We start from the raw sequence: 17,012 nt of genomic DNA on the forward strand, positions 1-17,012 counted from the left end.
ACAGAGGAGGACTGGAAAGATTACAGAATTGCATTGAGAGTAAAACGTGATAAGAACACCAAAAGCAAAGAACTAGAGTTAAGAAGCTAACAGTAATTTTTTAAGAGATGTGTATATTAGGATTATATGAAACAGATTACCAAAAGCAGCAGGAGGAGCAATTGAGGTTAGATAATTTTACAAAAAGCAATGGATGCTGTTGGAGAGAAGAGATACAGTATGGATTACAACTATTACCTCAAACAAGGATGGTATCTGTCAAACCGACTGAACTAGACCATTAAAACAGCTCTAAATTTTAGTCTTCTAATATTTCTATATAGCACTTGGCAAGACCTAGAGATATAGTTGTATGAGGTGATTAATTTTCTCACAACTCTATAAAGAAACTTTTTTAAATTTTCAAAAATTTTAAAGTTCCTGTTGAAATGTTAAAATAGTACCAAACTACCTATTGTATAAGACAAATTATTAATTAGCACTTTGGGAAACCTACCAAGATGTAGAAAAAAAGGCATGGTTCTTGGCCAAAGGAACCTTAAAACCTGCGTATTTAAGATGGTTTCTCAGAAGTTAAAGGGCTATTTTTAATCTCCTGAACAAAAGCAGAACCCTCAGACTTTGGTAGAAATTTTCTAAGACAATTTTCACCCACGTTCAATTAGCGTACTAATGATACAGTGCTCTGTTTTAAAAACAAGCTACTACACAGTAATAGGGCTAGACTTCCAAGGGATTCAGAAGAGAGCTCAATGTTATGCTGGGTCCAAATTAACACAACAAAAGCAAGGATTTACTTTCCTTTTGATATAAAAACAATATGGATTCCCAACTGATATCTTACCTCTCTTAGATGTTCTAAGGGATGTATTTGGTAGCTGTGCTGGCCTGAGACAAAAAGAAACGCAAAAATCTAGAACTCTTGGGTCAGAGATTATACATTTTATTAGATCAGCTAAGAAACGGCAAAAAATAAAATAAAATAGAATAAAAACCAAAAATCTTATTCTGCAAGCTTTTGGGTTCACACGCCCTTCATTTGGCTCAGGGAAAATTAAAGATGATGTCCATCTTCAGCTTCCTCCGTACAAAAACAAAGCTTATTTCCTACCTATGAGGACTTTTTACCATCTTTAAATTTTCCTTGAGCTGGATGAAGGGCTGGTGAGCCCAAAAGCTTGCAGAAAAAGATAATTTTTTTTTTTGTGATTTCTTAGCTGGTCTAATAAAATGTATAATCTAACCCAAGAGTTCTAGATTTTTGCATTTCTTAGATGCTCTGAGTGAATTCAGGAAAGAATATCTATTATTTATTGCCCAAGAAACAAGATATTCAGGAAGTTACACGTACAAAATTAAGACTTCTCACACATGTATACACAATGGCCTTCGTTAAAGCCCACATTTATCCCAGGATTCAAACGGCCATGCATTTGCCATCACTAGACTGGGCACCTGATAATTTCATGGCTATCCAGTGTTGTTGTTTTTTTGTTTTTTTTTTAAATGTACACAAAGAAAGGGTCATCCCACACAGAGGAAGCTATTTTACTACAGGTGTCCCAGAATAATTCCCTGCGTAGGCTCTTTGGACACTCTCTGCTTGGAATAAACAGGGAGTTATTCCGACGCATACTGCAAGAGAAGATTTTTTTTCTGCTATAGCTGTGCTGCTCAATTGTTCCCTGTTGTCAAACCTTAACCAATAATACTTAGTACTTCCTTGTCTAGACCAGTGGTCTCCAAACTTTTTTGATCGCAAACCCCTATCAGTAAAAAATTTTTGAGCATGCACCCCCAATATATGTATATTTATATTTGTGCACCCCATCAGTAAAAAATTTGAGCACGCACCCCTAATATATGTATATTTATATAAATACAAATAGAAGTTGTAATATTTTCTTCCCGCACCCCAATGGATCATCTTGCACACCCCACTTTGAAGACCACTGTTGACATATTTGCTTATTACACCCCACAGCACTCCTAGGAAGACAATAAGTATTATGTTCCTTTCATAAAAGGGAGATGGGAATAGTCAGGTTCTGCTTCGTACCACAGTGAGACAAAAATGTACTTAGAGTAATAAAGGGATCGGGGATTTGGTGGAAATTATGCATGTCATGGGTGAAGGGGAGGAAAAACACAAATGGTTCACAGGGCACAATGCAAGCTATTTTCTGACACCCTCTATCCCTTAATCACTGATCTGAAAGAAAGCCACTTCTCCCACCCAGAGGGAAAGACATACTGATAGTTTTTTGGCAAAGGAGAGGAGCTAAAATGTGGAAAAGCATAACAAAAACATCATGGAGGCATCTGACAAACCCAAGCCATTTCTCATGCCTCAAGTTACGCAAAAGACTGCTGCTAGAGTCGTCTTTCTACCTTGTCTTTCCATCCCATTAACCCTTTCAAACAATTTTTGCATTGAAAGACTGTCTCTGTTCATCTTCCACAAAAGAGATAGTAATTTGCTGCCTTTCTTTTGCTTATGTTGAAAGCCTCAATTGCCTGGCTTGCTTTTTAAGTACTTCTTGTGGTTTCTCATAGACCAATCACACATATAGGAAAACTCCTAATTACAAAGAGTCTGCTTTATACTTCTAAATCCCACCGCCCCCCCAAAAAATGTTATTTCAGTCGTGATGCTTACAAATCACGTAGCCTTTGTGTTGTAGCTTGGATTTTCTAACCAATTTCTCTTTGCAAGAACTGTTTCCCTTTTCCCAACTTGAAAAAATCCCAAGACTATAAAGTATTTTTCCCTATAATGTATTTAATTCAAAGATTTTTCTTTACATTGCATTCCTCCTTCGAAGATAGCAGCTTTTAACTGTACAACAAAATCTTTTGGCCTTGGTTTATATGTCAATACACCTTCAGAATTAAAAAACCCACATGGGAGTATAGCAAGCATTACAAAATACTGCTAACAACTATAAGTCAGCATGACTCATATCTGTATGTACATCTTAACCTGACCATCAAATGTCTTTAACAGTAATAATGAGACATGCTTATGACAGTGACTCATTTTCACATATGATTGTGCCCACAAATCCAGGCAGTACATCTTTCTTTGAAACTGGAATTCAAACAACTTGCCTCTAGTACCTTCATATATTCAAAGAGCTACTTATGTCATGTGCCAACACCTGATATACTTTCCATATCAAATGTAAAGAGAATGAAGTTGACATTCCAGAAAAAATACATTTTCCTAACAACTGTTTTGTCTGTTAAGTGTCTAAATTTACACCGTGCTTGAAAAAAAGGGAAGATCTAGCATACATGATAGAATGTACCTGATAGAAAGCACAAGATGAAAACAGAAAAATGTATAAAATTCTACATTAAAAATTAGGAACGTACGTTTTTGCAGTGACATCCACAAACTGTCCTGGTCGGAAGTGAGCAGCATACAAAGGAGTACCTTGAAAAGAAGATGAAACATCTGTCTAAGTCCCAAAAGCAATACATAATTATGCAGACATTATTGTACAGCATGGAATTTAAATTAAAATAAAAGTCTGACTTAAATGTATTACTACGATGTTCTTTTCCCTCCATTTACAGTCTTAAACTGCTAAAATGGATGCCTTCTACTTGTTTCTTACATTTGTTTTTCATTTATTAGTACAATAACTTTTTTCCTACTACAAATTATCTCACTTAAAATGATGAAAGAGGCTAATCTACAGTCACAAGTTTCTCTTCTATAAGGCTATAGCAAACTCAAAATGCAAAATGAGAAACCATTACCATCCAAGACATGTGGACACTTTTGAAAATCCTACTCATACCAAATTTGGTCTGGATATTCACAGAAAATTCTCACTGTTATCACACCCAAGCATTTTTGTCTAGAAAATATATACTGTATGCCACTAAGTTTTGTTAATAAAGTACAATTTTTAATGTTGGTGCTACAGGCACTTATGTACACAATTCATTTATTCATGTGAGTCAAGTAACTTACTGGAAAGACTACTTGAAGGATGAAAGCTTACCTTGTAATAGTTTATTTCCTTATAGCAATTTAACCTCCCCCCTCCAACAAGTTAGTATATCAAAAGTGGAACTGAAAACTGAATTACCAAACTGACAATCTATTTTACTACAATGCTGCACCAACAAACAAACAAAAAATGAATTAGTTCTATAAAGCTGTAATCAGCTTTATATCATTAGGAAAAATCATTGTAATCACTCTGCCCTGTCAGTTCCACTCTAAACCCTGTTTTGAGACTTGTGAGTGACAGCATGATGTGAACTTCAATCACTCCCTAAGCAAAGAACTACCTAAAGTATTTTGTAAAGTAGCTGAAAGGGATGAGCCCAAAAGAAGCCAATCAGCCAGAAGGAAGCAACTAGGACAAAGGAAGGAAAGATGTAAGAGAAATTTATCTGTGCATATACACACATACACACACACACTACTCATTTAGGACTAAAATCTGTTCATTTCAATGTTCAAATATTAGGCCGGACTCGTATTCCATCCTGAATATTAATACTGAATGGCTGCAAAGGTGCCTAGGATGCACCCAGGGGCTTTTTTTGTGCAGCTTTTGGACATTAAAAGTTAGAGTTGTTGTAGTTTATATTCTTTTAATAAGTATAAAAGCACGTGAAGCAAAACTAGTGATGGAGAAATGAAAGCAACCCAAACCCACACACAATTATCCTGAAAAATGCAAGCATATTTTTTATGACTCTTCGGATTAAGACAGCAAATCTCAATGGAAATCAAGGCAGTATATTAAAGAATCATTTCTGTCACTGCCTGAAATAATAGGCAATAATAATAATACCTTAAGAGGTCAGTCAAGAAGAGGAAAGCAGTGAAGACTAAATCCTACTAAATTGTAACTTTCTCCATCACTGAAGAAATATGGCCACAATGCTCAAATTTCCTCATAAGATTTCCAAATGCCAAATGGAAAAATATATTCACATCTGTTTCCTATACTACAGGGCAAAATCTTTCTTAAATTGATTTGCATTTTAGCAAGCTTGCATCTTTCTCAAGTGACAGAATGATTTTCTACAAAAAGGATAGCTGAAGGTCCGTGGCTCCTACCCAGCCCCAACTTCTTCTCCTTTTTCAAACACTTTGTTTGGACTCAGCACCATACTAGAAAAAAGTATATCCAATTCAACAGTTTTCGTATCTAAAAAAATAATCTTGGTTTAGCCTTGCATCAAGGGAGCATATTAAATAATCATACATGTAATGTTGTCTAGCTCAGAAAGATTACCTGGTTTAATTATAGCATTATCTGACACTTTAAAAGTTGAAAGTTTCTGCTTTGGTGGAACTCCAGCTTCTTCGTAAACCTTGTACCTAGACTCTGATCTCTGGAAGAAAGAGCACCCATTAAAAAGTGATCTTAAAAAAAAATAAAGGATCAGATTTTCATACAAATGTTACACTCCTGACAACTTAATTTCCTTTCCCTCTTCTCTTTCAAAACACTCCGGTCTTTAACTTTCAGATAAGCATTTTAGTTTTATATGAAACTAAGTTAATTTTCTGAATGCAGGGGCTTCTCCCTCATTTTACCATACATTGCTACTGTCATTAGGGAATCTGAAAAGACTCCAAAGCCAGTAGAGGAGGGCCTGTCATTACTTTTTTCATGTAAGCAAGCTTTCTCTCTTATTTTAATGCATTTAAATTCACTGTAATGCAACATGTCTTTTTTTTATTCGAATACTGCTTCATTTGCATGAATTGTCCATTTATAAAATAATACAACACGCACATAGTTTCACAGACCATGCCCTTACTCCAAAGATTTTACAATGTAATGCCTTCATCATCCAGAGACTCCTGCAAAGGCTCAACTCTATGGATTTTGAAAAAGTGAATGGGTTTCACACAGGCACAAGGATCTACCCCCATGGAGTTGCCTGCACACTCAAACCCTGAACATGAAAAAACTTGAAGATATTTTTTTAATTTCTTACTTTTAATTGAAATGCACCAAATGTATTTCAATGCAAAAAAAAGATGCAATTAAAAAGAGCTGTAATTTTAAACCAATTCCAGCACAGACAAAAAGATTAAAACATTTCAATTTGTTTACAGCTTTTCTTTGAGAAATACTGGAGTACTGAGTGAGTACCAGCTAAATATGCATGAAAACTGAAGCTGGATAGAGTGGTGCAGCTCAGATATTTCTTGAACACTCCTAGAAAGCAATTTGACATGACAACACGGTCACACTTGGGAATAACACCTGAGGGGGCGGAGGGGTCACTTTTTATAAAAGGTTTCTACAGTTATCCTTTGCCCATGAAAACCCTTCTGTACATTTTCCAATGAACTGAAATTATCATTTTTTCAAAGCTATTTAGCTTCATTTAAAATTTTGCATATTTCTCTTCATTTTGTTTTTAATGAACTATATATAAATACCTTTTGCAAGACTAGCAAAACCCTCATAAAACATGTTTAGGAAACACAGTGGCTAAATGCTTGACCTGAATTCATTAAGGCAAACAGAACATGCACCTCTATAAACATATCCTTCTACCAACCAAAGGAGGAATATTAACCCACTTTTATAGTCCACTTTTGTTTCAAAAAGCTGATTTTTTAACTTACACTAATGTATTAGAGCATTTAAAATTAATCATGGTTATTTAACTAATCTTTTTTTCTACTCATGTTTTCAAAGTCACAGAAGTTCTTTGTATTACTAACATAATGGATCACAATATATGTGAACGTACTTAATATTATGTGAAGAACTTAAAACACAAAACATCTCTCTCCTTTATCAGATGTATATAAACAATTCTGTTTTAAATAGGAAGTAAAATAACATGTTTTAGTTGACAAGGAATTGAACAGTTACTAGTACATTCAATAAAGATTTCTGAGACTATCTATCATATCATAAAAATATATTCTGGAATTAGAGGATATGAAAATCCTTCCCCTGCCAAAAAACCTGACTATAGCAATCCACTGTCTTACTCTAGAAAAGGAAACCACTTTATTCAAGTGACCTGATGGAAAAGAGCATAGATCATTATTTCTACATGAGGAATTAATGGAAGATAAAAGGTAACATTAGTATGATAACACAATACAGGATGGTTTTCCACAGTTCAACATTCTTCAGACCCATCTATTTGGATCTTTCACATAAGGAAACATGAAAGTGATAAATATTAGAAATCGAAAGCATCACACTTTTTATGTAAACTAGGAAAACTATCCTTTTCCAGAGACCTTAAGCTAAAAACTATACAGCAATGAGACTATGACAAATTATTCCTTAAAATTATAGTTAAGATTCATTCCAAATTCAAACTTGGACATTAAGACCAGGTACAGACATTACACTTTTACTGGTATAAGTGATCATAAACCACTCTATACCCATAACAGAACAGAAGTTTAGCACACAAAACCGGTCTATATTAGGATGTGCAAATTCAGGGTTTTTGACACCTTCATCTGAGAGCTATGTTCATAAATGTCTTTACACCAAAAAACTTCTTTCATCTACTATTTTGCTCCAAAGCTGTTTTGATGCGTTTCGAGCTTGAAACGAAAGAAAAAGCTTCAAAACAGCTGCAAAATGAAGTGAGGGTAGTCGAAACATTTCAAAAGTTTTGAAACTTTCTGAGATTTGAAGCAGCCCAGTGGCGGAAGACAAGGGAGAGCCAGGGCTGCGCTCTAAGCAGCTCCACAGCCCCATGGAGCTCAGCCCAGTAGCGGGAGGTGGGGAGAGCCAGAACTGTGCTCTAATCGGCTCTGCCAGCCCCATGGAGTTCAGCCTGGCGGCAGGAGGTGGGCAGAACCAGGGCTGCGCTCCACCTCCTGCTGCTGGGCTGAACTCCACAGGGCTGCGGAGCTGCTCGGAGCACAGCTCTGGCTCTCCCCTTCCTCCCACCACCGGGTTGGATGACAGGAGGCAGCCGCTGCTTCCTGGGGCCAGCGGCAGCATCAGTCTTCCCCAGCGCTGAGTGCAGGCTGCTCCCAGAACCGGTCCCTAGCAGCAGCTTCCTGTCATCCGGCACAGATCTAGGGGCCCACACCACCAGGAGGAACCTGGCACAGCCCCGCAGCCCTTCCGGGGATGCAGGCCCCTGGATAACAGGAGGCTGCCACTGCCAGCAAGTGTCACGAGTTTTTCTTTTTGAAGTTTGAGGTGCAGTTTCTGAGAAACCTCTGCACCTATCTCCTTGAAACTTGGTAGGCTTCATGCCCTCAGAAGGGGCTACCATCCCTGAAGATTTCATCCAAATCAGGCAAGAAATGACAAAGTTTTAGGCATTTTCATGATTCCCCATTATAGCCTATGGGCAAAACATTGAAACACGTAGAAACAGTGAAACAGTTTCGACAAAATGAAACGGGACAGTGCTTCGAAACTAAGTAAAACACTGTCCCTTCAAAACGGTGAAACAGATAACAAACTGAAATGATGGTGTTTCGCACAGCCCTAGTCTACATGCGTGACAGAACAGAAATTCACACGCACAAAACTGATTTTAAAGTGGCAGAACCCGATCTAAGATTTGGTCCCCCCACTAAATGGTGAAAGTGTGCTCTGTTCGCTACTGATCTAAACTATGCTGCATTACAGAAAACTGTGCAGCTTAGATGGATTCTGCCTTGGGCTTTTTGAATGTCTGTACCTAGCCTAACAGTCAAGGTCTAGACTAATGTTTTCAAATGAAGGTACAGTAGACTCCCAACTTACACAAGTATTGCATTCTGGGTGAATTTTGGGTAAGTTGAATTCGCATAAGTCAGGACAACTTTCTCCATAGGAAATAATAGAATAGTGAGGGATCGCGTATCCCAGACATACCTTGGTCATAGCTTTTTTTCCCCTTTTTCCTCGGCGGAATCGCCTTTAGGAGGTGCATCTAGCATCTCACCTATGCACCTTAAGATGCCACTACCACAATGGCGGCACAGCTCCGCTTGATTCCGCCTGCAAATCTTGTGAGGCATTCGCATATATACATTAATCTTGCAAGCATTCATGTATATACGCAAATGATGCACATCTCGAGGGGCCTTTTCCAGTCCAGACCCTAATAAAAAATTTGCGTAAACGCGAAACATGCGTAAGTCAAATCATGTAAATTGGGGGTCTACTGTATATAGCCGATTTTCTTTCTTAAATAACCCAATTAATAAGAATTATCGGGGGGGGAGTGCCTAGTGAGCAATACTGTTTATTGAAGTATGGCAGTATTAAAGAAACCTTTGACTAGACACTTGTGATCATTTTGCTTTGAGAAAAAACTGTATCTCAAGAGGAGAGTGGTTCAAACTGGACACATGATCACAAAAATCCCTTATTTCCCCACGCACACCCTGTGTTTTGTTGCTCACGCCACCATATGCTAACATTCCCAAGGAGCAGTGATTCTTTGAAATGTTGCAATTTGATAATGATTTAGAGTCTCATCATTTAATCCACCTAATAATGCTGGGAGCATGGTTATAACATTTCTCCACATGAAAAACAGTCTGGAAATAGGAATTCTCCACAAAGACAAAACAGGCACATGGATGTGAAAGGGAATATTTGTGAGATGGGCACACATTAGAGGTGCATATCGTATCAGCACTGATAAAAGGAAAATTGACATTATTAGCAATCGGCTTTTTTTGGTTGATGTGGCCAATAATGTCGCCGATAAATGTCATGTGCACAGCTGCAGCATACACACAGCCAGCCCAGCAGCGTCTGGCTGGTAAGTCTGTCGCAGGGGCGGGGGACAGAAGGTGTGTGTGTGGGTGCAGATCAAGGCCCCCACAGTGAGGGAGGGAGCGGGGCTGGAGCAGGGACAGGTGCCATGCAGCTGGGGTAGGACAGGGGTGGGGATGCGAGCTGCTAGTCTGGGGGGCATGGGGCAGTTCCCGCTGCTGCACATACCCCCAGGAGAGACGTGGGAAGCATGTGTCCCCTGGATCTGTGCGCAAGACAGAGGCAAGCTGTTGCTCTGGGCTGGGGCCACAGGCAGCACTGGGTTCTCCCAGGCAGGAGGGGGTGGGGATGGGGGCAGTGCTCAGGCCAGGCAGCGGTGGTGCTGGAAGTAGGGGCTACAGGGTAAGCCCCCTGTTATCTCTCCTCCCAACAATGCCACTGACACCTGCCCTGAGAACACCTTGGGCCCAACCCCTCTACCAGGAAGAGCCCAGCGCTGCCCCTGGCACCAGCAGCCCACCTCCAGCCCATGCAAAGATCCAAGGGGCACACCCCCATGCCTCCCCGAGAGGTGCAAGCAGTGCCAGGAATGGACCCCCCCACACCCCATGAACTACCTGCTTGCGGCTCCATCTCACGCTCCACCCCAGCTGGGTAGTGCCTGCCCAGCTCCAACCCTCCCTTCTCCCTCACCGTGGGGCCCTCAATCTGCCCTCCCCACACCCCTTTCTTCTACTCACCTCTCCCCTCCCCCCCCACCAGACTTACCAGCCGGATGCATATTAGCAATCGGATCAATATCGGCCAATTTAGCTCATTAATAACTGGCCATTGTTATTGGCCCAAAAGAACTTTATCAGTGCACCCCTAGCGCACATAACTGTTAAATAAAACTAAGTTCCGTAAAAATATAGGATTGTCCCTCCCACCCACCTGAACTAAAGAGACTTTTATTTGGAACTCTGAGAAGAGTCTCTGCTAGAAAAACCGGAGTCCAAGTCCTCCGGGAAAAAGCAAACAAATCAGAATGGTAAGCTCTGACAGGGAGCCCCTTTTTGTACTTGTCCGAGTCAAACTGACATGACTGTAAAGCCAACGCAGAGAAGTGCAAAACTCGGTTCTTAGAAAAGTAACGAATCAAAGAAAGCATAATCCTTTGAGGAAAGGGCTGAGCATTTCCCACCTTGATCTATAATTCAATTTTTTTTCTCCCTGGGATTGACTGCACTGCAGGCTGTTAGAGCCACTGAAAACAGGCTGGGCATTCCACATTCTGGAGCTATCAAACAAATTCAGGGTTTTTGACACCTTCATCTGAGAGCTATGTTCATAAATGTCTTTACACCAAAAAACTTCTTTCATCAAGACTATTAATTGTACAATCTGATAAAACTGGCAAAATTAAAACCAGAGTAAAATGAAACAATATGTGCAGGCAAGTATGTTATGAATCTAATCAAATACCAGAGTTAGAAGCCTACAGAAGTTAACTTGCAATTCAAAAACCCAAGTCCCAGCCCCACAAACTGGAAGAGGCTAAGTGTCTCCACCTCCATCTATTTCTATTACAAAATCTCCAGTTTCTATGGTTCCAGCCTTTAACAAAGGAGTACTGTGTAGCTTTCAAGAATACAAACTCTTGCTTGTCCCAATAGGCAAAAAAGACCTCAGTGACAGTTGGCCTTACTTTCCATATTTCACGGAAAGCAGGAAGAGAGACTCCCCTCATCCCCCTGCCCACCAGCGAGAAAAAGAGCATGCAAGGATGAAGGCAAGAAATCGGTTAGAGAATCAACAGCAGTTTGTCTGCAAACTCATCTTTGACTAACAATCTGTTAATGGTACTGTGCTGTGTAAAAGCATCTATCATTTGTATTCCCTATAGAAATAACTATTCCAATGGAGAAGATAAACCAAGAAGATATGTACACTTACATAAAAAGGAGATGCATTTTTCCCTCCAACTAGTAGAACGGCATATTTTTCATTATTTTCCCCCTTTGGTTGGTACTTTATAACATGGCAGTCTTGTACCTTAAAAAGCAAATTACAGTAAATATATCGTCTACAATCGAACATCTACACAAGTTTAAATTAAAATTATTAACAGAATACCAAACACCTTAAGTGAAGGCAAAACTCCTACTTAACTGCAATTGTGTTCCTTTAAGAGAAAATAAAAAGTACAAATGAGAGAACATCTGCATCTATAATGCAAAGGGTAACTTCTGTTAGAAGACAGTACTGAAATAAATGTCATGACAGGCCACGTCCATTTTTATAAGCCCTGTTTTCTAGTTTCATGGTTACACCAATCACCACAGCATTATCTGTAGGACACACAACATTCCTGCGAGCTGCTTCAGGAATATGAAAAATGAAGGGAAATGTGGCTTTAAGTACCAGTTGGGGATTCCCTGAGTATACAAAGGTGACAAATCTGGTTCTGTATCTCACCATTCAACAGACTCCCTACCTCAGGGTGCTATTTATTAAAGGTGCTATCACAACCAGTTTACTGTATGCTAACAGTAATAAGTCAGTAGTGCAGCCACACTAGAGTTACTGCCACCAAAGCAAGTTAGATTACATGGATTAGTTGTACTTGTTACCAAGATCAAAATAGATTCCCAGATGCCTCTGGGACAGAGGGGAAAAAAAAAGGAGAGGGTGTAGCCCTTTATGCAAGTGCACCTACAGCATTTCAGTGCGAGTATCTAACCCAGAATGAAGGCAATCCAGTCCCTGATGAGCTTGCAATCTAAAATTGAGAGTTTGGGTATTACACACCCAACCTTCAACTGCAGGTTTTTTTTCTCGCTCCAAACTTTTGACTAAAAATCTAAATCTAGGACTGGGGCTGAAAATCCAGTACGTTTGTCCTACCTGAAGCAACGTCACAACATGTCTTTCACCAGTCTTGGTCCATAAGGGCATCATTCCCAGCTTTAATCCAACAAGGCCAACCCTCTTGGAACCTTTCAATCAAAACAGAATGAATCTGTAATTCAAAACTTAATCATCAAAAGCCCCAATCTGCTGACCTTCAAGGCATGCTGCAAGTCCAAGCTATTTACTCATATTTTTCCCCAGAGAGAGATTGAGGAAAGGAGATAGATTGTTTTGGATTCTGCAGGCAGGCTGGGAATAGCTGAGATACTAGCAGTCTGATTTCTGTATTTATTTATTTATTTATACTAATTGTGCGTTTATGTACAGCAACACATGGGGCCAGTGTCAACTTAAGAGAGAGAACATTTCTTGTCTGAACAGCACTTACTGAAAAACGTGGTTAAAATATTTCTTCAGTTTTTGGCAGGTTACATAAGCTAAAGCAAAATTAAATGATGCAAATAACAGAAAAGATTTTATTTGGCATTTTCCTCTTAAATATTTAACTTTCCTCTCAGCCACTATATTCTTAATGCATCCTTTTAAGGGTTCCGCTATTTAGGTCCATAGCCTGGAAAACAGAACTGGGAAAGGGGAAGATGGGGAGGGCAGAGAAAGGAAAGGAAGGGGTGGATATAGAAATGCCATATTTTCTTACATGACCTCCCCCCCCACAAACAGCTGCTGTAAATTGGGGTACACATTATAAGCAAAAAAATATGATTCCAGTAGTTTCTGCCGCTATACAATCCACAGGGAGCAGAACAAATAGGTTCAGCTCCCAGCTGCTGCTACTCAGTTACTTACTACAAAGAAGGATCTTTTTTATCCTCATCCTGCCTTTCAAAAACAAGGGATGTAAGTTATTCCAGGGTGTGAAGTATGCAAGAAAATACGGTAAATGCTTGTAACATGTGAAAAAGATGACCTCCAATTACATTTTACTTGCTTACAGCATTAGTCTCTTACTTGCCTCTCAAAATACTACATGGTGGGCCATACTTTAAACACCAGAACAGTATTACCTAGTCCACCACCTTTTCTATGCATTTATTTTAGTCCCTGACAGGCCAGAAAAGCTTCCCACTCAAAGTCCTTATCCCACAGCAGCCAACAGTACTAGTTGTGCTGAAAATGACACCTCTTGCAAAGCAGCTTTGGAGGGGGAGGTAGCTGTAAAAGAAGGAAAAGTGCATTGACACTGAAAGATGACAGAGGAACTTGGAACAAAGAAATATTTTGCTATTTGCAGGTGTAAAGAAAGTGACTAATGTAAAAAGGAGAAACTGTTCACAATATAAGTCTGATATTATTTATGAATTGCAACCCTGCTATAATAACCATGGCCTGAGCTACACCTGCTTGTGTACTCACCTGGTTCCCAGGGATGCAGTGGCCATGGCTCATTTTTCAGGGGACACAGTTTACTGGCTGTTTGAGCTTTGTATTCCTCTGAAGTTATTTTCGTAAGGAACTCGATGTTCTCTTTAGAAAGATGTTCGTTCCACCAGGTGTTGCTATTAATATGCCTGACCAGAGAGCACCACTGTCCCCTATCAAATAAAAAGAAGGGGTGGGTTTGGGGTTTATTAATTTAGACAAGCCTTTTGCTGGTCAGAGATAGCAAATTCATTTTCTGCATCTCAAAAGTTGAAACAAAAAATCCTCTGTAATGAGATCAGTCACACTGCCCAACCCTGACTACCATTTTAATAAATCAGAGTTAGATCTGACAGATTCCAGATTATCCAAAGCCAAAACAAGTAACAGCCAAAAACACACTCAAAAGCAGCCATGAGCAAGTTCAACAAAGTAAACTAATCCAATGATATTTCCTGAAGCTCACCAATGTCAGCCTCCTGTGGACCTCCAAGGAGAAGCAAATTCCCCATAACTAACTGAGGAAATTATTAAGATTTCCTTAAAAATCTCAAGAGAAAAACTAATTGCCAATTTCTTAGCCTCTCTCAACTGAATTGATAAAGGAGAAACAAAATACTGCCTCCCAGATAAGCGATCTCTTACCGGCTCCAGGGGAGACCACCACCATCACCTTTTACTGTACCCAGACAAAGATGCCACACTGAAGATCAGTCAATTACCACATGCTCAGAACTGATGCAACAAATTCAGGAATTGCCATCGCCAGCTTCCAACTAGGTGACAAACTTCTGGACAGGTTCAAGCCCAGCCTAGTGCCTTTGGAAATGGGCAGAAAACCATTTTTCTGTCTAATTAAAAGTTTTTGAAATTTAACCCTTGTCTACAGTAGTGTCAGACTGATATAGCCATGATGATTAAATGTTGACCTTAAATGCTGGAGGCTGCAAGTGGGAGAGGAACAGTGAAAAAAGCCCTGGTCGCACCCAGTTCACTCTCCCTTTCAGCATCCACTTTCTGCCACTGTGTGACACAGGAGGTTCTGAAACTGAGAGTTTAGCCATCAAACCCATACAAGATGTAACCCTGCTGCTTCAGTGTGTAAATCACATCCATGGATGGTGGTCATAGTGTTGTCCTTGGCATGCTTGGTGCAGGTGATGACATCATGGATCATATTCTTCAGGAAGACCTTCAACACCTGGTGAATCTCCTCATAGATGAGGCCAGAGATGCGAGCCAGGTGGTGACATGATGGCTTGGTGACACCCTAGATACTGTCAGAGGGAACTTTGGGGTGGTGCTTGGCACCTCCTTTCTCCAGACTCTTGCCCCCTTTGCCATGGCCAGAGGTGCTGGAGTATGAGCTGGCTGCAGAGTGATACTGAGCAAGATGGACTTAGGAACTGGCCCAGTAAATGGCAGTTCTTACATACAGTTCAGAAATTACACAAAAGGTGAGGATTTCATGAAGTTCAATAAAGACACATGCAAAGTAAAGGTGCCATATCAGGTTGGCACCAAAAATTAACATTACTGGCTAGCAGCTTTTTTTGTAATATGCCTTGTAGCCAGGGACCCCAGACACCATGTGCATGTGTGCAGCTGCACACATGCATGAGGCCAGGAATGCAGCTGGGCAGCAATGACAGCAGCACCCTGCGGGTAAGTCTGTGGATGGGAACAGGCATGGAGAGGGAAGGGATGCTGGGGCACTGGGGGGGGGGCGGGGAGCAGATTGAGGGAAGGGAGTTGTGAGGGAGAGAGTGGGGTAGAGGTCTCAGCCGGCCATGGTGAGGGAGGAAGTGAGGCAGGGGCTGGGGGCACTGCCCAGCCAGGGTGGTGAATGGGACCCCAGGGCCAGGGCAAGGAGCAGAACAGAGCCATGAGCAACTCATCCGGGGGTGCAGGAGGGGTGGGGACAGGGACAAGGCACTGGCTCCCTGCTGCTGTGCGCCCCCAGGTGCAGCCCATGCCCTTGTCCCACTCCCTTCCTTACTGTGGGGGCCTTGATCTGCCCCCCCACATACTCCTTCCCCTCCACAGACTTACCTACAAGGCACTGCTCTCCATGCTGCAAAGCTGCATTCCTGTAAATTGGTTGTCGGATAAGTACTGGCCAATATGCCTGGTGAATAACTGGTTACTGGTATTGGCCAAGAAAATGTTTATTGGTGCAAAGTCCTACACTTCTATTGCTACACTACAAGCTGGGCGCTGAGTGGCTAAGCAGCAGCTCTGCAGAAAAGAACCTGGAGGTTACAGTAGACAATAATCTGCATGCGAGCCAGCAGCGTGCCCTTGTTGCTGAGAAGTCTGATGGCATACTGGGCTGCATTGGTAGGTGTATCACCAAGGGAAGTGATTATTCCCCTCTATTTGGCACTGGTGAGGCCACATCTGGAGTACTGTGTCCAGTTTTGGTCCCCCCACTACAGAAAGGGTGTGGACAAATTAGAGAGTCCAGCAGAGGGCAACCAAAATGGTGAGGGGCCTGGGGGACCTGACTTATGAGGACAGAATGAGAAAACCGGGTTTATCTGGAGAAGAGAAGATTGAGAGGGGATTTACTAGCAACCTTTAACTACCTGAAGTGGGGTTTGAAAGAGGATGGGGCTGGACTGTTCTCAGTGGTGGCAGATGACAGAACAAGGAGCAATGGTTCCAAGTTGCAGCAAGGGAAGCTTAAGTTAGATATCGAGAACTCTCTCGCAAGGAGGGCAGCACAGCCCTGGGACAGGCTGTTCACAATGACACCCGAGGGGGACTGGATTCAGGGCCAAAACCCCAGGTGCCTGTCCCGACCCTAGTGCTGACCACCGCAAATCCATTACTGGCCAACTGCACAATCTGGAGCCAAGGCGGCACCCCCACCCTGGGAGGGTTTTAAGCCCCAGGGAGGCAACACAAGCCGGGACGAGGTCGCTGGGGCCTAAGGGGGCCGGATGAGGCGAGCTCCCGCGGGCCCTTCCAGCCCGGCTCCCAGGGGCTGAGGGAAGATGTCACGTTTATCATGCAGGCTTCGGGGGGGGGGGGGGGGGGGGG

The 17,012-nt window shown here is 41.3% G+C and overlaps 1 protein-coding gene and 1 pseudogene across 1 annotated transcript in view; both read right to left on the reverse strand.

Annotated features, from left to right (window-relative positions):
* The window catches only part of MRPL3 (mitochondrial ribosomal protein L3), a 76,611-nt gene that overhangs the window by 57,283 nt on the left and 2,316 nt on the right, over positions 1-17,012 (reverse strand). Inside the window, 5 exon segments of the mRNA XM_019508708.1 lie at positions 3,379-3,439; positions 5,268-5,367; positions 11,631-11,729; positions 12,582-12,673; positions 13,962-14,140. Of these exon segments, the coding sequence (XP_019364253.1) occupies positions 3,379-3,439; positions 5,268-5,367; positions 11,631-11,729; positions 12,582-12,673; positions 13,962-14,140 (531 nt within the window).
* Positions 14,986-16,249, reverse strand: LOC109291629 (annotated as a pseudogene).

Source organism: Gavialis gangeticus, unplaced genomic scaffold, assembly GCF_001723915.1.
Source record: "Gavialis gangeticus isolate Ggan-Ray unplaced genomic scaffold, GavGan_comp1, whole genome shotgun sequence".
NCBI classification, from domain to species: Eukaryota; Metazoa; Chordata; order Crocodylia; family Gavialidae; genus Gavialis; species Gavialis gangeticus.